Raw genomic sequence first — 23,787 nt, forward strand, 5'->3', positions numbered from 1 at the left:
TTTACTCCCTAGAGAAATGCAGCCCCGCAGAAGTGGGGGGTGCGTGGCCTGGCCTCGGCCTGCACCGCTCAGAGGCCTGGGGCCGCGCCGGGAGGGGGGGCTCCCAAGGGGACTTGCAGGTGGCTCCAGGGCCCCGAGGCCCGAACTGGACCCTGCCCCTGCCCACGTCAGCGCGGCCACTCTGGAGCCCAGGCCTGGCCCTCACGCCCCCGCCCCCAAGCCTGATCCGGGCCCTGGGCTCCCCAAGCCGTGCACTCCCTGCGCGTCCCCGGGGCCGGGCACCCGCGACAGCCCGCCGCCCTGGGTCCCACGCGCGCCCCCGGGCGCCCAGACTGCGGGGTCGCGCGGGGACCCGCCCCGTGACGCACTTCCAACCGCCGGGAACCGCGGCCGGCCCGGGCGCGCGCCCGACGCCCCAGGGCGCGCGCCTCGTGCACGCGCGCCCGCCACGTGACCTCCCCCGGCCAACCGGCGCGCCGGGATTTGAGGGATAAAGCGCGGCCCCGAGGGCAGTTGCGGCGGGAGAGCGGCGGCCCGGAGAGCGACTGCCCCGCTCGCGCTGCTGCTGCCGCCGCCGCGACCGCGCGCAGCCATGTCCGAGGAGAAGCCCAAGGTAAGCGCCGCGGCCCGCCGCCGCCCGCCGCCCCGGGGGCACCCGCGCCTCCGCTCCCGGCAGGCCCCCGCCCCGCCCGCCGCGGCCACGGCGCCCGCGAGCCCCGCGCCCGGGCCCCAGCCCGCCCCTCCCCCGCGGGGCTCCGCGCCCCTCCCCCACGGGGCTCCGCGGCGCGCCCCGCCCCGTCCTAGCCCCGCCCCTGCTCTGCACCCTTCGGAGCTCCTCCCCGAGCCCGCCCCCTTCCGCTTCTCGAGCCCCGCCCCGAGCAGCCCCGCCTCCGACAGCGTCTCTCCAAGCCCCGCCCCCTCGCTTGTCTCGAGCCCCTCTACGTCCTAGCCCCGCCCCCAACAGCGTCTCTCCCCCGAGACACGCCCCCTTTCTGGTCTCGGGCCCCTTACGTCATAGCCCCGCCCCGAGAAGCCCCGCCCCGACAGCGTCTCTCCCGAGCCCCGCTCTAAGCCCCGCCTCCTGGCCCCGCCCCCGCTGTGCGCCCCCTGGCGCGCGTCCTCGAGGGCCTGTTCGCCGCCCCGTCCTCCGTCCTGATTTTCCCGCGCGGTGGCCCCTCTCCTGAGAGGGTGGGAGTAGCCGAGGTCGGTAGCCCCGCTGCGACCCCGGGTGTGCTGCCGTCTCCCAGCACGGTCCCGGGGTGCGGCCCTTCCCCGTCCGGCCATCGTGCGCCCCTCCCCGTCACTGTCCCAGGGTGCACCACTCCCCCGACATGGCCCCAGGGTGCGCCCACCTCTCCATCACAGTCCCAGGGTGCTCTCCCTCCCCGTCACGTCCCCAGGGTGCGCCCACCTCCCCATCACGTCCCCAGGGTGCTCCCCCTACTCGTCACGTCCCCAGGGTGCGCCCACCTCCCCCTCCCTGTCACGTCCCTAGGGTGCGCCCACCTCCCCGTCACGTCCCCAGGGTGCGCCCACCTCTCCGTCACAGTCCCAGGGTGCACCCACCTCTCCGTCACGTCCCCAGGGTGCTCCCCCTCCCCGTCACCTCCCCAGGGTGTGCCCACCTCTCCATCACAGTCCCAGGGTGCTCTCCCTCCCCGTCACGTCCCCAGGGTGCTCCCCCTCCCCGTCACGTCCCCAGGGTGCTCCCCCTCCCCGTCACGTCCCCAGGGTGGGCCCACCTCCCCGTCACGGTCCCAGGGTGGGCCCACCTCCCCGTCACGTCCCCAGGGTGCTCCCACCTCCCCGTCGCGGCCCCGGGGTGCGCCCACCTCCCCGTCACTGTCCCAGGGTGTGTCCACCTCCCCGTCACGTCCCCAGGGTGAGCCCCTCCCCGTCACGGCCCCAGGGTGGGCCCACCTCCCCGTCACGTCCCCAGGGTGAGCCCCTCCCCGTCACGGTCCCAGGGTGCTCCCACCTCCCCGTCACGGTCCCAGGGTGCTCCCCCTCCCCGTCGCGGCCCCGGGGTGCGCCCACCTCCCCGTCACTGTCCCAGGGTGTGTCCACCTCCCCGTCACGTCCCCAGGGTGAGCCCCTCCCCGTCACGGCCCCAGGGTGCGCCCCTCCCCATCACGGCCCCAGGGTGCTCCCCCTCCCCGTCACGTCCCCAGGGTGGGCCCACCTCCCCGTCACGTCCCCAGGGTGCTCCCACCTCCCCGTCACGGTCCCAGGGTGCGCCCACCTCCCCGTCACGGTCCCAGGGTGCTCCCACCTCCCTGTCACGGTCCCAGGGTGCTCCCACCTCTCCGTCACGGTCCCAGGGTGCGCCCACCTCTCCGTCACGGTCCCAGGGTGCGCCCACCTCCCCGTCACTGTCCCAGGGTGCGCCCACCTCTCCGTCACGGTCCCAGGGTGCTCCCACCTCCCTGTCACGGTCCCAGGGTGCTCCCCCTCCCCGTCGCGGCCCCGGGGTGCGCCCACCTCCCCGTCACTGTCCCAGGGTGTGTCCACCTCCCCGTCACGTCCCCAGGGTGAGCCCCTCCCCATCACGGCCCCAGGGTGCGCCCCTCCCCATCACGGCCCCAGGGTGCTCCCCCTCCCCATCACGATCCAGGGGTGCGCCCCCTCCCCTCACGGCCCCAGGGTGCTCCCCTCCCTGTCGCAGCCCCAGGGTGCTCTCCCTCCCTGTCCCGGCCCTGGGGTGCGCCCCTCCCTGTCGCAGCCCCTTCCCGTGGGCCCCTTCCAGTCCCGCCCCGAGGGCTGCCCTGGGTCAGGCTGGCAGTCCTTGGGTAGGTCTGCGGTGAGAGTGAGGCGAAGCTCCGGGTCTCTGCTGGGGACCTGGGGCTCCGGCCGCAGCTGGAGTGAGCAGCCCCCCTTCACAGGTGAGGGAGGAGGCGCGGCTGGAGCAGGGCGGCCCCACCCCCAGCCCCTGGCCAGGCCCTGCTTGGGTGAGGGAGGAAAGCCGACATCTGGCGACATCTGGCGCAGCCCGAGCGGCCCCGATTCCCCCACAGCCAGGGCCGGGCACCCTGGCTGAGCCCTGCGGTGTCCGCTCCTTCAGCCTGCCCCAGGTCCTCGCCCATGGCATAAACTTGCCGGTGGACGCCAGCTCTGCTCCGGGCGTGGGGCGTGGGCGTGCAGGAAGGCAGCCTTGTGGTCAGATGGGAAAACCGTTTCTGCCCCCCCCAGAATATTGACCACAGTGAATTGGGGCAATGGTTTTAGGACTTCTTTTCCTCTTTTTAAAAAAGATTTTAAAATGTGTTTACTTCAGAGACAGAGAGAGGGTTTCCTGTCAGCCCTGTGCGTCCCCAGATGCCTGCAACTGCCGGGCTGGGGCCGGGAGCTGGCAGCCCCATCCACATGTCCCCGAGGGGCCGTCATGGCCTTCGTGGCTGGCAGCACTACACCTGCCCGGGCCGCATGTCCCTCCTGGCCGCAGCCGTGTGGACCACAGCTCCCCTCCTGTCAATGCTGCCTTCTGCGTGCAGTGTGTGGTTCTGTTAGTTTTGTAAAAGTAACTTTCAAACAAAGATGGGTTTTCCGACTTTCTCCTAGGCCCTGCAGCCTCGGGCGAGCTGCTCCCACGGCCGCCCAGCGGCTGGGGGTGAAAGTCGGTTCTGTGCCAAAACAAAGCAGCCCCCTGCTGGAGGGGACTGGAGGGCTGTGCCGGTTAGGTTGGTGGTGATGACGTCAGTGAAGCCCGGCCGCCCCTCAGCTCCTGGAGAGCCTGTTCCTTAGAGGTGTTTCCTGTCCCTGCAGGAGGGCGTGAAGACTGAGAATGACCACATCAACCTGAAGGTGGCCGGGCAGGACGGCTCCGTGGTGCAGTTCAAGATCAAGAGGCACACCCCGCTGAGCAAGCTGATGAAGGCCTACTGTGAGCGGCAGGTGCGGCCCCGGCTGCCTTGCTCAGAGTTCTCGTCCCAGTCCCTGTGTCCCTGTAAACCGACAGGTGGCGCTCACCGCGGGCGGGCCCTTCTGCTGAGACGCCCTCTGGGGCCGGTGCCGCGCATGTCTGCTTGTCGGTGCCTGCGATGCACTGCCGGGCAGGTCCCTCGTCGCTCCTCGCCTTACTTGTGCCCGTCAACAGTGTGCTTTGCCAGCTTGTTTAGCAAAGGCGAGAAAATGATGGATTCTTCCCCAGTTTCCCAAACAGCGAGCTGCCTCACCAGCACCCTCCCCTGTGGTCAGTCAGAATGGCCATTTCTGGTGGTTAGCGTTCGTCTCACCAGCTCATGGGTCATACACATCTGTGCTTCGACGGTCGTGGCGTTGCAGTTGTGCCCAATGCGCTCATCTTGGGAAGGTGGGCGTCTGGCCAGTCCGCTGCAGAATTCTTGCCACTGCATGGCCTTGCTGACTCATGGCTGACTGCTGGGACCTGGATCGCACCTGCCCTGCCAGTCTGGCCAGCCCAGCGCTGCCATTGCTTGTTCCTTTGAGTGGCAGCTCAGAGCATCTGATGACACTTAGCATGAGGCTGCCTTTCTTGATTACTTTGAAAATATAGTGATTGCTACCTTTTTTTTTTTTTTTTTGGTGTATTTATTTATTTGCAAGGCAGAGTAACAGAGAGAGAGAGAGAAAGAGAGAGAGAGAGCTTCTATCTAGTACTTCACTCCCCAGATGTCTGCAAAAGCTGGGGCTGAGCCAGCCTGAGTGAAGCCAGAATCTCTACCTGGCTCTCCCACGTGGGTGACAGGGACTCAGGTCCTTGAGCCGTCACCGGCTGCTCCCAGGCGCATTAGCGGGGAGCTGCGTTGGAAGCAGAGCAGCTGGGCCTGGCGCTGCAGTGTGGGCTGCGGGTGACCCAGGCGGCAGCTAAGCCCCCACTGTTACTGTTTGGTTTTGCTCTATTGGTTTGATAGTTCTTGCCTTTGGGGTTTTTTTAAACGATAAAACGCTTTGCAACAGTTCTCTGCCACCTTTTCCCGCCCCACGTGTGAAGCCTGGCCCCTGGGAGGCGTCACTGCTGACTCCTTCAACTTTCCCTTTCACTCAGGGTTGGGAAATTTTGCGGTTTGTTCCCTGTCTCCTTGGCTTTTTTTTTTTTTTTTTTTTTTAAGATTTATTTATATCTGAAAGGCCGAGTTAGAGAGAGGCAGAAGCAGAGATAGAGAGGTCTTCCATCCACCTGTTCACGGCCGGAGCTGCGCCGATCTGGAGCCAGGAGCTTCCTCCGGGTCTCCCATGCAGGTGCAGGGCCCAAGGACCTGGGCCATCTTCCACTGCTTTCCCAGGCCACAGCAGAGAGCTGGGACTCGAACCGGCACCCACATGGGATGCTGGCACTGCAGGTGGCGGCTTTACCCGCTATCCTGCAGCGCTGGCCCCTCCTGGTTTTTATCATAGAGGTTATTCTCAGCTGTGCCTGGGGAGAGGGAACTCTGTCCCCCACGTTCCCTGGCAGAGCGAGTGCCCCTGTGAGCAGCCGAAGCCGGGCCGCGGGGCTGGCTCTGTTCTCACCGTCTGTTTTCCTGGTGGTGTTTGGGCGACTGCAGGCGCCCATGGCAAAGTCATCACGCATGTTCTGTGTTGCGCTGCAAGGTTGTCCTCTGTGGCCGTCTGCTTCTCCCACGGCCCCACCCGGACCCCTGCTTGGGAGGTGGCTGCATGGCTGTCGTCCCAGAGCCTCCTGTGGGACTCATTCTGGAAGCTTCCTTTGCCGCCTTCCCAGGTCTTCTTGGGATTAATCTTTCCCTGTTTTGTGGAGACCAGCGTCTGACCCCATCAGGAAGTGTGTGGGGTGTGGCGTGAGGAGACGCTGCGTGCCGAAGGTTCTTTGGCTCGTTGTAAACCTTTGCACTAACGTTCTGGGCGGGAACTCGCTTTCCTTTTTGGAAGTTAATGCATCGTTTTCCGTCTTCCTACGCCCTTCATTCTGCTCTGTCCTTTGTACGTGGCGTGGTTTTCTCTGAAAGCTTTGGGGGCCGTCTTCCGCCGTTCTGAGCTGTCAGGAGCTGAGGCATCGGGTCACTCACTTCTGGGCACTCAGAGCCCCTTCTGTCTAGAAACACTTTTTTTTTTTTTAAATTAGAAATCTATTTCATTGAGAGACAGAGTCAGACGGCCCACTCATCTGCCAGTCCACTCCCCAGAGGGTTGCAATGGTTTCCCTGGCCTGGCGGGAGCCAGGGACTGGGGACTCCACCCAGGTCTCCCAGGGGCTTGGCAGGGACCTGAGAGCTGGCGCCATCCCTGCCGCCTCCCAGGGTGTGCGTCGGCTGGAGCCTGGAGCAGAGTGGAGGCTCAGACCCAGCACGCTGATGTGGAACACTGGAGTTGTAACCAGTGTATGTTCTCTGGTTTTTCTGGTGGTGGGGGGTGGTTTATGTGTTTAGTTGAAAGGCACAGTGGCAGGGGGAGAGGAGGGTGAGAGAGAGAGAGAGATGTATCTTTCATCCTCTGGTTCACTCCACAAATGGTCACAATAGCCAGGCTGGGCTGGGCGAGTCTCTGACGCGGGTGGCAGGGACCCAAATGCTCGAGCTGCCTCCCAGGTACATTGGCAGGAAGATGGACTTGGAACGAGGCTCTGGGGTTCAAAGCAGCACTTTGATGGGCGATGCGGGGGTGCGCAGCTCTAGGAGTGCATTTTCGGCTCAGGACATCCATCCTCCGTATTAGCTCCGTGACCCTGTGTGGCCTCTTCCTGGAGTTTTCTGTCCCTACTGAAATGAATGTCCTGAGTGTTTTAATTTCTGTGACTTTTCTGATGAGGTTTTGTTTTGCTTTAAGCACTAAGCACGCAGGCTGAGCCTGCACGGACAGGCGGAGTCTCCGGAGAGACCGCACTGGTCTGCGTCCCTGCCGGGGTGGGGGTGGGGTGGGGTGGTGCCCGGGGCTCCTCCCTCAGCCCTCACCGACGTGGCTGAGCTCCTTTCTGGACAGTTTTCTCATCTTCTGTGCTCTGTGGATGTTCTTTTCTTTCTTTTTCTTTTTGTATTTTTAAATATATATTTCTTAGAGAGAGAGAGGTCTTCCATCCGCTCAGTCACTCCTCAGTGGGCCACAGTGGCTGGAGCTGTGCCCATCCGAAGCCAGGAGCCAGGAGCTTCTTCCAGGTCTCCCATGTGGGTGCAGGGGCCCAAGCACTTGGGCCATCTTCCACTGCTTTCCCAGGCCACAGCAGAGAGCTGGATCGGAAGTGGAGCAGCTGGGTCTCAAACCGGCGCCCATGTGGGATGCCAGCACTGCAGGCGGTGGCTTTAACTGTACGCCACACCGCTGGCCCCTGGACGTTCTTATTTCCGTCATGATTTTTGGTTTCCAGAATTCTCTGCTCTTTCCTCTTCCGAGTGTCCCTGGACCTGACGGTTTCTCACTGCCCCAGGAGCTGCCAGTGCCTGCGTTTCCGGTGCTCCCGCTCCCTCCTCTTCCCAGATCCTCGGTTTCTTTCCATCTCCAGGGCTTTGATGGCCCAGATCCGAGTCTTGGTTGGCTGCTCGTCCTGCAGAGGGGAACGCTGAGGCTGGTCCGATGCGCCCTGCACGTGGGCGGGTGCGTGGGCAGGGCTGCCTCTTCCTGGGGCAGCCTGCTAGGTTCTGTGGGGGACTCGGGCACTGCATCTCAGGGTCACTGCCGCCACTGGAGCAGACGCCTCCAGGCTCCCGCCAGTATCCTTGGTGTGCTGCTGCTTCCTGCCGGCCTCGCCTCTCCACACACTGGGTGTCATGCTGGCTGCCATGGAGAGCTCCTGACTTGGGGGTCTGGACATGAACCTCCCAGCAGTCATTCAGATCAGCTGCGTGCCCCTCTGCAGACCCTGGTGCCCTCCCACACCAGGGGCCCTGTGTCTGCTCCCTGCTGTCCCGGGCCTCCCTCCTGCCCGCTTGCCCCGTGTCCTCCCAGGGCACGGTGGCGCCAGCAGTGTGGAAATTTGCTCGGCTTCTGGCAGGAGGGGTGGGTGGGGCGGGGGAGGGCAGGGGGAAGTGAGCGTGGAGGTGGAGGTGCACGTGCGGCACGGCGGACTGCAGGCCCCACGGCAGTCTGTGGATTCTGATTCTGATATTTTGATGTGTTTACTTTTTTGAATTAAGCTGTGTTATCTGGAAATATTTAATGGAAATTGCTTTTTCTTTTCAGGGCTTGTCAATGAGGCAGATTAGATTCAGGTTCGATGGGCAACCAATTAACGAAGCGGACACACCTGCGCAGGTATGAGCCCGTGGCGCCCCAGGGCTGCTCTGGTCTGCATGGGTGGGCGTCGCTGCCGTTTGGAGTACAGACTTGAAAATTACTGCTTGGTGCTCTTATGGCATACCTCACTTTTTTCTTATTAGATTTCTAAATTTTAAAACTTTGACGTTCGAGTTTTCAACTGAAGACCATTCTTTGTCAGACATAGTCCTTCTGTTTGGAGATGGCCCGATGGCTGGGCCCAGGGCGGTCAGCACAGGCGGCGCCCAGCACGCAGCCCCTGCGCAGAGCGGTTCAGAGCCTGTCCCGCTGGTTGCTGGGACGCCTGGCGTCCGGTTTCATCCGTGTGTAGCTACGCGACCGCCTGCTTTCGCGTTTTGCTGCCGTGGTGTGAGTGAGAACAAGTGAACGCGAGGGCCCTTCGGAATTCTGGGAAGTGAGTTCTGAGACACCTGTGCGTGGAATTGGAAATTGCTTTTGTACCAGAATAAACTTTAAAGATTTATGTATTTATTTTGAAAAAGTTACAGAGAAAGGCAGAGACAGAGATTTTTCACCTGCTGGTTCATTTCCCAGGTGGCTACACTGGCCAACGCTGGGCCAGGCCAAAGCCAAGAGCTTCTTCTGGGTCTCCATGTGGGTGGCAGCGGCCCGAACACTTGGCATCTTCCAGTGCTTTCCCCGGCACATCAGCGGAGACCTGGATGGGAAGTGGAGCCGCTGGGACATGAACCGGCACCCACATGGGTGCCAGCATTACAGGCGGAGGTTTAACCTTCTGTGCCACAGCGCCAGGGTGCAATTTACTACTTTTTAGAAGATTTCTTTCATTTGAAAGAGTGATAGAGCTGAGACAGAGATATCGATTGATCTTCCATCTGCTGGTTTACTCTCCAAATGGCCACAATGGTCAGGGCTGGGCCAGGCCAAAGCCAGAGCCTGGAACTCCATCCAGGTCTCCCACGTGAGTGCAGGGGCCCAAGCATTTGGCCCATCTTCTGCTGCCTTCCCAGGTACATTAGCAGGGAGTGGATCATTAGGCCTCAGACGCGCCCATATGGGATGCCCGTGTTGCAGTTTGCGGCTTAACCTGCTGCACCACAATGCAGACCCCAACATAAAGTTATCTTTTAGTTCCATTTTCCCGTGAAGTTTCTGAAAACCCTCAAACATCTTACCCTCAGTAAGAAAGCTTTTTAAGAAAACATATATGTGACTCGATACATTATGTTATAGGGTATCACATGGTAGTTAAAAAGAACTTTGGGCTTATGAGTAGAAGTTTTGTTGTTTTTAAATTTATTTATTTGACAGAGAGAGAGAGGCAAAGACAGATCTTCTATCTGCTGGTTCACTTTCTAAATACCTACAACAGCTGGGGCTGGGCCAGTCTGAAGCCAAGAGCCCAGTACTCCGTCTGGGTCTCCTATGCGGATGGCAGGGACCTAACTGCTAGAGCCATCACTGTGGCCTCACGGGGTGTGCCTTAATAGGATGCTGGAATGGAAACACAGAAACTGGGTCTCGAACCCGGGCACTGCGGCACATGGGCGTTCCAAGCAGTGTCCTTTTTTTTTTTTTTTTTAAATTTATTTGAAAGGTAGAGTTACAGACAGAGACAGAGAGAAAGGTCTTCCTTCCGTTGGTTGATCCCCCAAATGGGTGCTACGGCCGGCGCTGCGCCGATCCAAAGCCAGGAGCCAGGTGCTTCCTCCTGGTCTCCCATACAGATGTGGGGTCCAAGGACCTGGGCCATCCTCTACTGCCTTCCCAGGCCACAGCAGAGAGCTGGACTGGAAGAGGAGCAACCGGGACAGAACCCAGGGTGCCGGCACTGCAGGCGGAGGATTAGCCTAGTAAGCCGCAGCACCAGCCCCAAGCAGTGTCTTAACTGCTTAGCAGATGCCTGCCTCTAGAAGTTAAGTTCAAGTGCAGCTCTTGTCACTTGTCAGTCGATAACCTTGGGATCCAGAGCAGCTGAATCTCGAGTCTCAGTTTGTTCTGTCTGTAGAATGGCGATCATACCTGATTTCCTGCCTACCATGCTGTGAGAATCCATGGGAATGCCTTAAGTGAAAGTATTGTTGCCAAGTATATTCAGCATTTAATAAATACTGAAAACTTGTTTGCAATAATCGTTTAATTTCGGGCCACTTGAAACCCTACACTGTTGAGATGGGCTGTGCCGTGCAGGGGCTCCCAGCTGTCATAGGCTGCTGGAACCCAGCAGGGCCTGAGCCAGGAGGGGCCAGGCAGGAGCAGAGGGGCTGCAGGGCCGGGGAACAGAGGCCCCGCGTCCCTGTGCAGTGCTGCTGCTTCCAGCCTCCACTCCCTGTGTGACCCTGGCAGGAGCTCCCTTTTGTTCAGGGAATGAAAAAGATCAGCATAGAAGTTTTGGGCCCAGGGTGTCAGAAGAGAAGCCAGCAGGAAGTGTTGGTGACCCCGTGCCCTGGCCTCTGAAAGAAGAGGGCATCGAGGAAGGGGCGGCGTCAGCCTGGGACCCTGTCCTCAGCACAGCCCTTGCCCCATGGCCGTTGTCCTCAGCACAGCCCTTGCCCCATGGCCGTTCTTGTTAACGTTGGACTCGCTCTGAGGTGCACGGTGCCCATGGGCCAGTAACGGAGTGTTCTCAGTGGGAATCTGTTTGTGTGATTCCCAGGAAGAATTAGACGTCCTACTTTATGTTTGATTGCCCCAGTGCTTAGCTTCGAGAATCTGGTGAACTCTGCAGCTCCACCATGGCCCCTCATCTTGCACGGGACAGAGGGGTGGGGCCTCGCAGTGGGGATGAGGTTCGGAGACACCAGGACAGGGAAAACTAACGGGCTTCTCTCTGTGTACCTGGCACCGTGACTGACAGCTGGAGATGGACGACGAGGACACCATCGACGTGTTCCAGCAGCAGACGGGCGGTGTGACCAGCCGCTTGCAGGGGCGTGGCCTGTTTTCCATCCTTGCGTTTGCTGTTGAATAGTGAGACCATGCAGTCACAAAGGAGTCTGCAGAAACTCAAGGACATGCAGCGAAATGACTTCCTCTCTGGCTCAAACTCTTCTCTGCAGGGACGAATCCACGACTGAAATGGGGCCAATCAGAATTGTTATCTTTGTTTAGGTAAAATGAGTTTTTGGGGTTTTTCATTTTTATTTGTCCCCTCCTTTGCTCCCCAAACCTGTGGCCTGAGTGTGGGTTCTCGAGGACGGGCCTTGGCTCCCCTGTGCCAGGCTCGCCTTGATCCTGTCCATAACTCGCAATTGGGGGGGTGGAAGACAGGACCTCACTTACCACTTGTAGGCACGGGTTGTTGAAATGCTCGATATTGGAAATTTAAGCCTTGTCAAGTTTGGTAATGTGGAAGGGGAAATCTGGAATGCTTCTTAAAAAGTAAAAACATAAAAACAAAAAAACAAGTCCTTTAGTAAAATGGCCCAAGTGCTCTCTGCCCTGTTGAGTGTGGCCCCTTGGGTCCAAGGCCCAGCAGCCCCAGCTCAGCTCAGCACCTAGTGATTTGTACATGGGCAGAGCCTGGCACACCAAAAATTGGCTTTTTTCCTTTTATTAACATAGAAGAAAGTCACTACCACCTTTCTCCTTTGTTAATAGTATTGTGGTCTCAGATTTCTTCTAGTATTTGCTCTGATGAACAATTACGGTCTCTATATGAAAAAGTAAGGTTAAGTATTGCTGACTTTCCAGTTTGTTCTTGTGTAGAGAGCCACTTCCGAGGGTGGTGACCTCTAACCCATGGGAAGAGGACCTCTATGGATCTGTGCTATGCTGCTTTCCAAACACGTACTGAATTTATGCATTAGTAGGGGTTTCAGTTCTGTGAATGTATTTTGGGATGTGTACCAATTAAAATGTTCATAGTTCTGCCTTTGTCCTCCTAGAAGGACCACTGCTGCTGGTGGCCTTCTCTGCCTTTTTTATAGTCAGCTGAAGGAGTCCGCATCTCTGGCTTGCTTGAAATCTTGCTGAAGATGTTCTCATTTCCTGTTTCACTGTTCGGGTTCAGTGGGGTGTTTGTTGGCTCTGTTGTGTTTACTCGCCAATTTGTACATAACTGTTGTCCTTTCCTACTGTACACAGTAAATATAGTTTGGTATCCTGTCTCTTGGTGTATATTAAACAGTGCATCTGAAGGCTGGGCCGCCCGTCCTGTCACAGCGCAGTGACCCTTCTGCCAGGCCGCGCAGAAACTCCGATTTAAAAGCTGCTCCCTGGAAAGTTAGTTTCCACGTGACTTCCACGGGGACGCGGTGTTGTTCCCACAGGGGCATGCTCCCCCCCGGGAGCCCTCTCAGCTGACGGCACTGGCATCCTGGCGACACTTTGCTCCTCTCCTGGGTTCCACGTGTAGAGGGTGGATCTGGGTGGCAGACAAGCCTGGATGTTAATGGGCATTAAGTTGGTATTTTCCTTTGCACAACTGGCCGCCTCTTTCGTCTGCTTTGAAATGCAGTGAATGGATACCAACCTGGCGTTGAGGAAGTCAGAATACTAGATCCGACAGAGCCAGCCAGAGCTGAGCATGAGAGCTGGTGAGCGAGCACAAGCCGAAGGGGTCAGGGAGGCTGGGAAAGCGGGCTTGACTCGCTCACGCCGGCAAGTATGTGGACTACGGTGGACAGCCTGCCTGCCTGCAGGGACGGCAGGGCCACGTAGGAGTGACACGGCCATTGTGTTGAAGCAACTCGTATTTTAGGGGTTTTTGCCACTTGAAGATGAAACTAATCCTGATACTGTTAGATAGGAAGTCAGGATTTAGCCTGTGTGTGTGTGTGTGTGTGTGTGAGAGAGAGAGAGAGAGAGAGAGAGAGAGAGAAAGGCCTGAAGACAGCACCTGCTACGGAAGCCCCCGAAGCCCAGCGTCTCCCACTCCAAAGTCCTGCCCAGACCCTGGTGACCTCCCGGGGAAAGCTATCAGGAGAATTCTCTCAGGACCAAAGGGGCTACCTGACCTGAGGACGTGGGGCACTAAAACCTTCCCAGACACCCTGGGGGAGCCCCCCTACTCTGCCCGGAGCCAGCGAATCTGGGGAGGAGTTTGCTAATTTTCACCCCTTCCGCCAGGACTCCCCACCCTTTGTCCTGGAAGAGAGGGGGAGGGGGTAAACAGACGCCCTTAAAAACCCAGGGAGTCTCACCGGCCCTCCGCTCTCTGCTGACCGCCCGCCTGGCCGGCCCAGGGGTGTTCTCTCCACTCAGCCACGTGACCTCGCTTCCCCAGTCCCAGCGACTGGGCGCTCGCTCTCTGTCCCTTGCGTCCTGACCGATGCCCGTCCCCAATAAAGCCTCATCACTCTGCCCTCTGTCTCACGCCTGGATTTGTTGCGTGAAGACGGCCTCCCCTCCGGTGACAGAGCGAGCTACAAACCGCATTTCTGAAAACAGTGCCGTCGATGAGTAGGCAAATGACACACGCCAGGGTCCGAGCGTGGCCACGGTGACGGAGTCCCGGGTGTAGACCCGCGCAGGCGGAACGCCCAGGGCGGAGCGAGGACTCCTGAGTGCCGCCGTGGAGGACTGACATCCCACAGTCCTCTGCCGCCCTAAATGCACTCCCCTCGGCCACACCGACGAGGACACGGCCGCCCGCGGGGGAAGGGTCAATTCCGCGACGGAGGAGGCGGCCGCTGCGGGCGAGTTCGGGGCCCACGCCGTGACCACCCGGCCTCGGGCCCGCGGCCACCCGACAGGGCGGGAGACGGGCTCCGCCCCTCAGAGGAGGCGGGCGCCGCGGCCGGCGGCGGCCCTCAGGCGAGGAGAGCCCGCGGGAAGGCGGGGCGGAACCCGGGCCGCGGCCTCCGCCCTCCTCCAGGCTGAGCCCCGAGGCGCGGCCCCGCTCCCCGACGCCGGAACGCGCCGCCAACCGGCCCCGAGCCCCGCCCGGAAGACGCCCGGGCGCCCGGAGCCCCGCTCAGCCCCGCTGCGACGCCGCGCATGCGCGCCCCGCCTCGCCCCGGAAGGGCTTGCGCGCCCACGGCGGCGACCCGGAAGAAGTCCCTCGCGAGGGGGCGGGAGGGACGAGCGCGGATGCGGCGAGGCCGCTGAGCCAGCTGTCGCCGGGCCATGGCGGGTACGGCGCTCAAGAGGCTGATGGCCGAGTACAAACGTGAGTCCGGGGCGGCGGGCTGCGGCCTGGGGCCCGGGGGAGCGGAGGAGCTCGGGACGGGGCGCCCGCGTGCGCGAGAGCGAGGCCGGAGCCCGGCGCGGTGGCCCTCGGCCGCGGGAGCGCTGAGGCGAGGGGCCGGTCAGGCCGGGGCTTCCGGAGCTGGGCTGGCGCCGGCGCCTCTCTGGTCGGGAGCCCGAGTGCTTCCGCGCCGCTGGGAGCCCCCGACTAGGCGTGAGGCGCGGAGCGGTGCGGGGCGGGCCCCGCCACATCCCGCCCGCCCGGCTGCAGAGAGCCCGGCTCTCGCTGTCGGGAGGAACTTGGGCGTTGGGTAAAACAGCGAGTGTCGTAGAAACAAGTGGTGGACACAGCTGCACTTGCGCTTCCTGGGCGGCGTTGGCGCTCCGAGGCCCGCGCGGACGGTGGAGCCGTGGGAGGGCCCGGGCGGGGCGGGGGTCTGGTTCCGTTCTGGTTCCGTTGGCCCTAGTCTGGACGAGCGGGTGGTAACTTCCTCACGTATCTCGAAGGCAGCCCTAGCGCCCGTCCGCCCGCCCCAGCCTTGGCAGTGCTGAGTTCGGGTTCCTGGCGGGGTGCGCGCCGGCAGAGGTGTTTCCCCGTGTGTCTGGCCAGAGCTCCGGCCCTGCTTCGGCCCGGTTGTCGGTTGCAGTCATGAGCCCTAGAGCCGCTGGCCCGGAGCTGTGCTGTGTGTGTCCCTGTCTGAAACCCCGGAGTGGGTGAGGAGGGCAGGGCTCCACGGATGCCTCCGCGGGCCCCCGGGCCCCGTCACCAAACTCTAGTGGGAGTGGGGGCTTTGGGATACGATAAGGTTCCTGAGTCTAGAGGGAGGCGATTCTGCCCTGAACGGACCCAAGGCGGGAGGAGCCTGCCTGCCCCGACGGCCGTGGGCCAACAGGCAGCAGCCTGGGGCCTCGCCTCCAGCCACGTGGCACTGCAGCCACCGTGCCAGCCGCTGAGTACACGTGGGCGGCTCCCGGCCAGCATCTGGATTCTGGCTTGGAGAAGCTAAACAGCTGGCTGCCCTGCTCGGCCCAGACTTCCGGCAGTGGGAACTGTGAGGTCATCAGTGGGCATTGTTTCACCGCCAAGTTCCGTCACGGTGTGGGCTGCCATACAGGATGAACACGTGAACGCAGCGTGCGGACCATGAGCACGGAAGGAGGCCTTGCCCTGCGGCCTGGAGACGCACGGTGCAGGTGCGTGGCTTGTTGTCAGCACGTCCCAGGAGAAGGCAGCCTCAGGGACAGGGTGTGGGCAGGGTCGGAGGGATGTTCAGGCCAGCTCGCTGCCCTCGGGAGTAATCGCAGGATGGAGACCGATAGCTACTCTGTCCAGGCGCCTACAGGCAGTGGAACTCCAGGCAGAGTGATGAGCCCAGGCCCGTGGGGTCCGACAGGAGGCGGACGCAGACGCCTCACTGCAGGCTTCTGGAGGCTTCTGCGCGCATCCTCTGGCTTTTCCAGGGCTCTCAGGCCCAGGGCCGCCATGATAAAATGCTGCCAAGCGCGCCCCTTGACGCCCGTGTTCTGTCCTCTCTCCGCTCTGGGGCCCAGAAGTCTCCAGTCAAGGTGTGGGCAGGACTGTGCTGCCTCTGAGGGTTCTGGGGAGACCCCTTCCCTGTCTCTTCGGCTCCTGGTGGTTGCCCACAATCCTCGGTGTTCTTGGCTCCTGGTAGCAGAACTCCGACCTCTGACCCTGTCTCTCAGGGGTGTGTGTGTGTGTGTGTGTGTGTGTGCGCGCGCGCGCGCGTGCACGCGTGCCTGGTGGTGGTGTTGCCCTTATCAGGACATCAGGTGTTGGTAATCAGTGACTTCAAAGACCACATTTCCAAATAAGGCCACATTCACACATGCTGGTACACAAGTTTTGGGGGGACATAAAAACCCCAGTACAGTATCTAGTGGGACCCCAGAATTGTGGGTCTGAAACTGCTTTCTCATCTCGTTTGTCGGGTTGTTTGGGCTAAAAGCCCTCAGTGCCCTGATGCCTCACTGTACAGCCGTGTGTAACCCCGGGGGGGTCCTCCCCCAAGCTCCCCCACTCCCCACCCCCATGCTGGCCCCGGGCTCCTCTTCATCCTTGGAGGTCTGCTGCTGCTCTCGCTCCACAGACAGAGCCTGTTACAGTGCAGGTCCGAGCAGGCCGCTTGCCCAGAACCCACGTCACACTGAAGCTCCAGTCCTTACGTGGCCCTCCCTGCACACTGTGCCCCTTCTCCTCCCTGTGCCTTCACCCCTGAGCCTGCCCTGCCGCCCTGGCTGGCCTTCCGGCTGCTGCCCCCTTTAGTTTGTCAGATATTGCAGATTGTGAAGTCTGCTTTTATGTGCAGGTGCGTGATGAGGTGTGTCCAGATTGGATAGCAGAGCGATCCTCTGTGTCTGAGCGTGGCTCAAGACCGAAGGGTCGCAGCAGTGGGAAGTCCTTCCCTCGGCCGCCAGCACTGGCTGCCGTCCTGGGTTTCGTCTGAGTCCTCATTACAGCTCTCAGCAACGTGTTTTGTCTTTGGCCTGCACAGCATGTGTTCTGCGAATCGCAGTTGGCTTAGCATTTTTCCTTTTCATTTTTTTGGAAGATTTATTTTGAAAGTTGGAGTTAGAGTTGGAGTGAGGGTAGAGAGAGAGAGAGAGAGAGAGAGAGATCTTCCATCCACTGGTTCACTTCCCAGATGGCTGCAGCTGCCAGCACTGGGCCAGGCTGAAGCCAGGAGCTTCATGTGGGTCTCCCACTGGGTGCAGGGGCCCAAGGACTTGCTCCATCTTCCTCTGCTTTCCCTGATGCATTAGCAGAGAGCTGGATTGGAAGTGGAGCAGCCAGGACCTGAACTGGCACCTGTATGGGATGCTGGCATTGCAAGTGACAGCTTTACCCCCTACCATTCATTAGTATTCCATTAGTGATGGACATTTAGGGGCTTCCAGGTTCTGCTTTTTGTTTTTTTTTTTTAGATTTATTTATTTGAAATGCAGAGTGACAGAGCTTTGAGCCCCTGGTTTACTCCCCAAATGACCACAACAGCTAGGGCTGGCCAGGCCGAAGCCAGGAGGTCTGGCTGGGTCTCCCACGTGGGCGACAGAGGCCCCAGCGCTTGCACTGTCCTTCCCTGCTTTCCCAGGAGCGTTAGCTGGATGGGAGCAGACAGAACAATGGGGACCGAGCCCAGTGCTCCTGTGGCGCAGGCTGGCACCAGTACTGAACTGGGACCGAGCCCGGTGCTGCTGTGGGGCAGGCCGGCACCAGTACTGAACTGGGACCGAGCCCAGTGCTCCTGTGGCGCAGGCCGGCACCAGTACTGAACTGGCACCGAGCCTGGTGCTCCTGTGCGGCAGGCCGGCACCAGTACTGAACTGGGACCCAACCCAGTGCTCCTGTGGGGCAGGCCGGCATTGCAGTGGGGGGCTTCCCCTGCTGCACCACGGCGCCGGCCAGGCGTTCCCGGTTTTTTGACCTCCTTCTAGAGTGTGTCTTGGTGCCCGTGCGCAGAGTGTGGGGCGCGGTGTAGGGCCGGCTGATTGAGCGTGTGTTCCTGTGCAAGCGGCAAGAGCTGCTGTCGCCGTGCAGTGTTCCCTTGCCGGCGTGCGCGGGGGACGGGGACGTGGTGCTGGGGCTGCCAGCTCGTGTTTCCCTCGTCTTGAATGGAGCTGAGAACCCTTCAGGGCCAGCAGGAGGGCCAGCGTGTGTGCCTCTCTCACTAGTGCTCGGCAGGTTCCGTGTCTCACTGCGTTTCTTTTCTCTGTGCTGTCCCTAAGCCGTGTTGTTCGGTGTTGGGTTATTTTCCCTGTTGATGCCGTCTTCCAGCCTGTCGGAGCGCCTGGTTCCAGTCCCACACCTACACTTCTCATCCGGCTTCCTGCTGATGCACAGGCCCAGGTGGTGACTCCAGTGCTGGGCCCTTACCACCCACAGGGGAGGCCCAGGTGGTGACTCCAGTGCTGGGCCCGTGCCACCCACAGGGGAGGCCCAGGTGGAGTTCACAACCCCTGGCATTGGTCTGGCCCAGCCCTCGCTGTTATGGGCATTCGGGAAGTGAATCAGTGCATAGAAGATACTCTCTCTTCTTCCTCTCTCTCTCTGTTGCTCTGTCTTTCAAATAAATCTTTTTAAAGATCTAAAAAAAGGTTTTTAAAAATGTGCAACTTGATGAGCTTCATCATGTATATACTGTGTGGCCTTCAGCATGGTCACTGTGAGTGGTCCCTGTCATCCCAGGGGTCTGCCCTGCCCTGTCCTCCCATCTCCCCACCTGCCCCTGTCCTCCTGTCCCCCCCCCCCCCGCTTTCTCCACCTACCCCTGTCCTCCTGTCCCCACCCCGTTCCCCCCACCTGCCCCTGTCCTCCCATTCCCCCACCTGCCCCTGTTGTCCTCCTGCCCCCCGCTTTCTCCACCTGCCTGTCCTCCCATCCCCCCTGCTCCCCCACCTGCCCCTGTCCTACTGTCCCCCCCACTCTCCCCACCTGCCCCTGTCCCCCCCACTTTCTCCACCTGCCCTGTCCTCCTGTCCTCCCTGCTCTCCCCACCTGCCCCTGTCCTCCCGCCCCCCCGCTCCCTCCACCTGCCCGCTCTCCTCCTATTTCCCCCTGCTTCCCCCACCTGCCCTTGTCATCCTCCCATTCCCCCACCTGACCCTGTCCTCCTATTCCCCCCCCTCCACCTGTCCCTGTCCTCCTATTTCCCCCTGCTCTCCCCACCTGCCCCTGTCCTCCCGCCCCCCGCTCCCTCCACCTGCCCGCTCTCCTCCTATTTCCCCCTGCTTCCCCCACCTACCCTTGTCATCCTCCCATTCCCCCACCTGCCCTTGTCATCCTCCCATTCCCCCACCTGACCCTGTCCTCCTATTCCCCCCCTCCACCTGCCCCTGTCCTCCCGCCGCCCGCTCCCCCCACCTGCCCCTGTCCTCCTATTCCCCCCCATCCACCTGCCCCTGTCCTCCTATTTCCCCCTTGCTCCCCCCACCTGCCCCGTCCTCCCATTTCCCCACCTGCCCCTATCCTCCCGCTCCCCCAACCTGCTCCTGTCGTCCTGTTCCCCTCTCTCCACATGGTCTTTCACATCCTGTGGATTATCATGCCTGTTTGGGGCAGGCTTCTTTCACAGAGTTGTCTGTGTTGTGTGTGTCAGGGCAGGCGTCCCCTTTCCTCGGGGTTTGTTCCAGGACCCCCAGCAGATGCCTGAAACCATGGGAATGCTACGTTTGTTTCCTGTGTGTACAAACCTGTGATACAGTAGGTCAGCTGTAACAGGCGCTCTGTGCCTGTGGTGTCTGCACGGCCACGCGGCAGGCAGTGAGCACAGTGGTGGCCCGGGTCCTGCGTGGGCTCCCGGTCTCCTGGTGCCTAGGGACTGCTTATCTCTGCCCTCACGTGGCCAGCACCTGGTCTTTTTTTTTTTTTTTTTTTTTTTTTGACAGGCAGAGTGGACAGTAGAGAGAGACAGAGAGAAAGGTCTTCCTTTGCCGTTGGTTCACCCTCCAATGGCCGCCGCGGCTGGCGCGCTACGGCCGGCGCACCGCATTGATCCGATGGCAGGAGCCAGGTGCTTATCCTGGTCTCCCGTGGGGTGCAGGACCCAAGCACTTGGGCCATCCTCCACTGCCTTCCCGGGCCACAGCAGAGAGCTGGCCTGGAAGGGGGACAACCGGGACAGGATCGGTGCCCTGACCGGGACTAGAACCCGGTGTGCCGGCACCGCAAGGCGGAGGATTAGCCTATTGAGCCGCGGCGCCGGCCAGCACCTGGTCTTGGTCTTTGACTTTGCCCTCCTGCTGGGCAGGGGCATTGGGGTTATCCTCTTACAGTGAACCTACCTTTCCCTGTGGTTGCTGAAGGCAGGCATCATCTCGTATTCTTTTTTTTTTTTTTTTTTTTGATAAAGTGCCAGTCCTCTGAACTTCTGTTTTTTAAAAATTTATTTATTTGAAAAACATGGGGTGGCCTTATGGTGTAAGGCCATCTGCAACATTGGTTCAAGTCTCCGCTGCTTCAGGTCCAGTCCACGCCTGGAAGAGCAGCCTAAGAGCTTGGGCCCCTGCACCCAGGTCGGAGACATGAGAGAAGCTCCTGGCTCCTGGCTCCACCCTTGCTCAGGTCCAGCTGTACAGTCATCTGGGGAGTGAACCAGTGGATGGAAGAAGGATCTGCTTCTCTGTCTCTCTCTGTCTTTCAAATAAATAAAATCTTAAAAAAAGAGTGACAAAGAGAGACGTTCCATCCACTGTTTTACTTCCCAGATGGCTGCAACAGCCAGGTAGGGGCCAGGCCTAAGCTGGGAGCCGGGAGCTCCATCTTGTTTTCTCACACGGGTGCAGGGGCCCAGACACTTGGGCCATCTCCTGCTGCTTTCCCGTCGCATTAGCAGGATACTGGATTGGAAGCAGAGCTGCCGGACTCGAAGGGTTGTTCCAATGGACATGCGATATCAGCGTCACAAATGGCGGCCTAACTGCTGAGCCACAGTGCTGGCTCCCTCTGAACACTTTTTTTTTTTTTTTTTAAAGTTTTTTTGTTTTGTTTTTTGTTTTTATTTGAAAGGCAAAATTTCAGAGAGAGAGGTCTTCCACCTGCCGGTTCACTTTCCAGATGGCTGCAACAGTTGGGGCTGGGCCAGGCCGAAGCCAGGAGCCTGGGGCTGCTTCGTGGGTGCAGGGTATAGCATGGCTCCTGGGCTGTCCTCCGTTGCTTTCCTAGGCACACTAGCAGAGAGTGGGATCAGAAGGGGAGCAGCTGGGAATCCAGCCAGCACCCACATGGGATGCTGGTGCCCCAGGAGGCAGCCTAACCCGCGCCACAGCACTGGCCCCTTTGGGCACTTTCTCAGCGTGCATTGTAGAGTTGTTGAGTGTGCTGCTGTGCAGTGCGTCTCTGAGCCTCTGTAGCCCTTGGACCATCGCTCCTGTGCTTTGACGTCTACGTTTCTGAGTCGTGCCTTTTGAAGATTACAAGGTGGGGCTGCACTGCGGCACAGAGGGTTAAAGCTCCGGCCTGCAGCAGCAGCATCCCCTGTGGGCGCCGATTCCAATCCTGGCTGTTCCACTTCTGATCCAGCTCTCTGCTAATGGACCTGAGAAAGCAGCAGAAGACGGCCCAAGTGCTTGGGTCCCTGCGCCTTGGGAGACCTGGAAGAAGCCTCTGGCTCCTGGCTTCAGCATAGTCTGTCATTGTGGCCATCTGGGGAGTGAACCAGCAGATGGGAGATCTCTGTCTCTACCTATCTCTGTAACTTTGCCTTTCAGATACATAAAATAAATCTTAAAAAGATCATAAGTTTTTTTTTCTGTTTCTGTGAGGTACAATTTGGTTTTAAATTTTTTTAGTTTTTTTTTTCTTAAAAAAGATGTATTTATTTGAAAGAGTTAGAGAAGGAGAGAGACAGAGACAGAGACATCTTCCATTGTCTGGTTCACTCCCCAGATGGCTGTCCAGCCCAGACTGGGCCACGCTGGAGCCAGGAGCCTGGAGCTCCATCTGGGTCCCTCACATGGGCGGCAGAGGCCTTCCTGGATGCCTTGGCAGGCAGCAGCTGGGACTTGAGCTAACGCCCATAAGGTGCCAGCGTCACAGGTTGGGGATTAGCCTGCTGTACCCCAACACCAGCCCCCATAGTTCAGTTTTTAAAAGGTTTTTAATTTTTTCCCTTGATTTCAAAGAGAGAGATTTTTCTGTCTGCTTGTTTACGCCACAAATGCCTGCGACGGCCGGGCTGGGCCGGGCCGGAGAGCCTGGAACTCGATCTGGGTGTCGCACGGGGGACTTGGCTGCCGGCTGGTGTCCCGGCATGCACATTAGCAGGAGGCCGGGTTGGTAGAGCAGGGGGGCTGCCCCGGGCGCTGCAGCGGGGGTGTGGGCTTCCAGAGAGCCGTTGAGCCGCTGTGCCGAGTTCCGGTTCCCTGACTCAGTATCTCCTGCTTCTGTGCTCTCTCCGAAGTCGTTGCGAATCCACTGAGGTTTCTTGTAAGATTTCTTCTAGATATTTCTAGGGTTCTTTGAGTCGCCTCTCTGGCCCACCTGAAGTGAGGTTTTGCGTGTGTGAGATAAAGGTCAGGGTCATTTGCAAATGGCCATGCAGCTGGTAGTGGTAGCGTGTAGACATGTATTGCCGCAAGGCCTGCAGCTGGGAGTCTGAGAGCCCTCCCCGGCACCTGTGTCCCCACCCGCCCCGTCTCCTCTCCCAGTGCAGAGGCCTCCTCGGACAACCTTGCTTACACGCCCTCCGCAGTCTTCATCTGACTTGTCCTGTGCTCACTCTTCTAGCGTCTGGGGTGTCTAGCTGCGGCGTTCTCCCCAGGGGTGTGTGGCCCCTCTTGATAGATATTTGCATAGCTTCCAGTTTTGGCTGGCATAGAAACCCCTGGAATGAGGAGCGTTATGCATGTATCTTTTCTTATTATAATTGTTTATTTGAAAGGCAGACTCAGAGAGATGTTCTACCCACTGTTTCACTTCCCGCATCCCCGCAACCGCCAGGCTGGGACAGGCCCGAAGCCAGGAGACCGGAACGCAGTGCCGTCTCCCGTGTAGGTGGGTGCAGCAACCTGAGCCCTCGAGCCCTCACTGCCTCCAGACAGTCGTTGTGCATCCAAACCCTGAGTCCAGCGCCTTTCCTTGTTCCCACAGTGCATCTGTGGGATAGCTTTCTAGAAGTGGGGCTCTGGGTCAAAGGTTAAATTTATCTTTCATTTTACATGGTGACTAGTTTTTAAAGCCACGATTTTAAGAAAATTAAGTTTTTAACAAGTGAGTGTTCTCAAGGGGTCATTGAAAACGAGTGGCAGGTGGTCTTCGGAGACTTCTGATGTTAAAATTTCTTTCTAAACTTTTCTCCCCCAATAAATGTGTGTGTGTGCGCGTGTGCACGCCTGCCCATGCCTGCCCGTGCCCATGACACTCTAGAAGCTGTGTGTGTGTGCACGTGCCTACCTGTGCAGATCACAACGGGGAGAAGTGTGCTGCAGTTCCCTAATGGCCAGCAGAGGCCGCTGTTGGATAGGGCTACAGGTGGGTAGGAGAGCAGGTGAGGGAGGAGTCACGTGGGGGAACTCCGATGGAAGAGTGGGCCTGCCTAGAGCACACCTGGCAGGCTCCGCCCCTCCCCCACCGAGCTGGCAGTTTACCGCGCTCCTGCCTTACTTTGTTCTTTTTCTTTAATTAGGTAATTTGTGGATAAATTGCAACAATTTACACATCTTCATTTTTCATTTTCACTTCTTGAATCAGTGCAGGCCTCTTCCCACGTCCAAGAGTGAGTGTCTGGGGAGCAGAGGAGGCTGGTTTTAGACAGACAAGGGCAGAAGCAGCAGAAGGGTCCTTTGGAGTTAGTGTCTGGCGGGGCGGGGACAGGAGACGGAGCCCTGGGGAAGTGCGTAGGTCAGGTCGCCTCTGGGTGTGAGGACTGGAGCAGAGGTGGCTGGGCTGTCACCCCGTGGAAGTGGCCTGTTGGGAGATTGGAGCTCTGATCCCGACTTGGCAGAGGGGCCTCGTGAGCTCTGTCTGAGCTCCGTGCCGGGAGCCCGTGTGTGAGTGGC

At 59.7% G+C, this 23,787-nt stretch overlaps 2 protein-coding genes across 3 annotated transcripts in view; both read left to right on the forward strand.

Annotated features, from left to right (window-relative positions):
* The first annotated feature begins 512 nt into the window (after positions 1–512).
* SUMO3 (small ubiquitin like modifier 3) lies at positions 513–12,267 on the forward strand. Its single transcript, XM_062204508.1, has 4 exons — positions 513–613; positions 3,763–3,891; positions 8,089–8,160; positions 11,003–12,267. Exons 1-4 carry the CDS (start codon positions 593–595, stop codon positions 11,114–11,116), a joined length of 336 nt encoding a protein of 111 aa, XP_062060492.1. The 5' UTR covers positions 513–592; the 3' UTR covers positions 11,117–12,267.
* Positions 12,268–14,047: 1,780 nt separating this feature from the next.
* The window catches only part of UBE2G2 (ubiquitin conjugating enzyme E2 G2), a 31,842-nt gene continuing 22,102 nt past the window's right edge, over positions 14,048–23,787 (forward strand). The window contains exons 1-2 of one of the 2 annotated variants that reach the window (XM_062204520.1): positions 15,404–15,468; positions 22,671–22,783. In XM_062204520.1, the coding sequence (XP_062060504.1) occupies positions 15,419–15,468; positions 22,671–22,783 (163 nt within the window). In that variant the 5' untranslated portion in view covers positions 15,404–15,418. Of the gene's footprint in view, positions 14,258–15,403; positions 15,469–22,670; positions 22,784–23,787 lie in introns of those variants that run through there. The other variant, XM_062204521.1, reaches the window with a different exon arrangement.

This window comes from Lepus europaeus, chromosome 2 (assembly GCF_033115175.1).
Source record: "Lepus europaeus isolate LE1 chromosome 2, mLepTim1.pri, whole genome shotgun sequence".
NCBI classification, from domain to species: domain Eukaryota; kingdom Metazoa; phylum Chordata; class Mammalia; order Lagomorpha; family Leporidae; genus Lepus; species Lepus europaeus.